At 16.9% G+C, this 1,230-nt stretch overlaps 1 protein-coding gene across 1 annotated transcript; it reads left to right on the plus strand.

Moving 5' to 3' along the window:
• Window positions 1-882: 882 nt before the first annotated feature.
• LOAG_15799 (hypothetical protein) lies at window positions 883-1,230 on the plus strand (the record flags this gene model as incomplete). Its single annotated transcript, XM_003151287.1, has 1 exon — window positions 883-1,230. One exon carries the CDS (start codon window positions 883-885, stop codon window positions 1,228-1,230), a length of 348 nt encoding a protein of 115 aa, XP_003151335.1.

Here is a 1,230-nt window from a genome sequence, read left to right on the forward strand (position 1 = left end):
GAATAGAGGATAACGCTGCAATATTTCTAAAGTTTAAATTTTAACGCAGTTAGAACTTGATAGTTTCGTATAATTTGAGGAGCCACAAAAAGAACCGTTGGATTTATCAATGTCAGGAATGTATGAACGACGGATTGGACCATCAGATCTATCAGCGCTGATAGATTTACATAAATATGTTTATTTCCTTAATGCACTCTCTTTTTCCAATCAAATATTCCATTTCATTTATGATTTGATTGAGCAGCAATTAAATATTGAATGAAAAAAAATTAACAAACAATCAGGAAATAATAATTGGTTATATTAATTGCCTTTTATTGTCATCATTGTTTTTATTTAAATAGCACTGGATAGCATACATTAATTTGGTAGTGAAATAAGTTTCAAACGTGAAAAAGTAAGCAGGTGACAAGTATTCATTGATTAAGACTCATTCATATTGTTTTTTTTTTTTTTTTTGCTTTTCCTTTCTTGTTGGCATTATTATTATTGTTTATTATTATTACTATTATTGTTATTTATTATTATTATTATTATTATTATTATTATTTTATTATTATTATTATTATTATTACATTATTATTATCATTATTATTATCATTATTATTATCATTATTATTATCATTATTATTATCATTATTATTATTATTATTATTATTATTATTATTATTATTATTATTATTATTAATTTTGATTGTTCCGATTAGTATTATTACTTAAATTATATATATATATATATTACTTTTTCGTTGTTAGCATGGGAAACATTTTGAAAAACAGTTAATTTTGTCTGTAATTATGCTATGTTATTACTTTTTTTCTTGCTATGTTACTATTTGTTGATGATTATGATAATTTTTTTTTGGGTGTAAATAATTGATGAGAATAATTATCGGTGAACTCCAAATAGCGGGCGAAAGGAAATTATTATTATTATTATTATTATTATTATTATTATTATTATTATTATTATTATTATTATTATTATTATTATTATTATTATTATTATTATTATTATTATTATTATTATTATTATTATTATTATTATTATTATTATTATTATTATTATTATTATTATTATTATTATTATTATTATTATTATTATTATTATTATTATTATTATTATTATTATTATTATTATTATTATTATTATTATTATTATTATTATTATTATTATTATTATTATTATTATTATTATTATTATTATTATTATTATTATTATTATAG

This window comes from Loa loa (assembly GCF_000183805.2).
Source record: "Loa loa unplaced genomic scaffold supercont3.2761, whole genome shotgun sequence".
NCBI lineage: Eukaryota > Metazoa > Nematoda > Chromadorea > Rhabditida > Onchocercidae > Loa > Loa loa.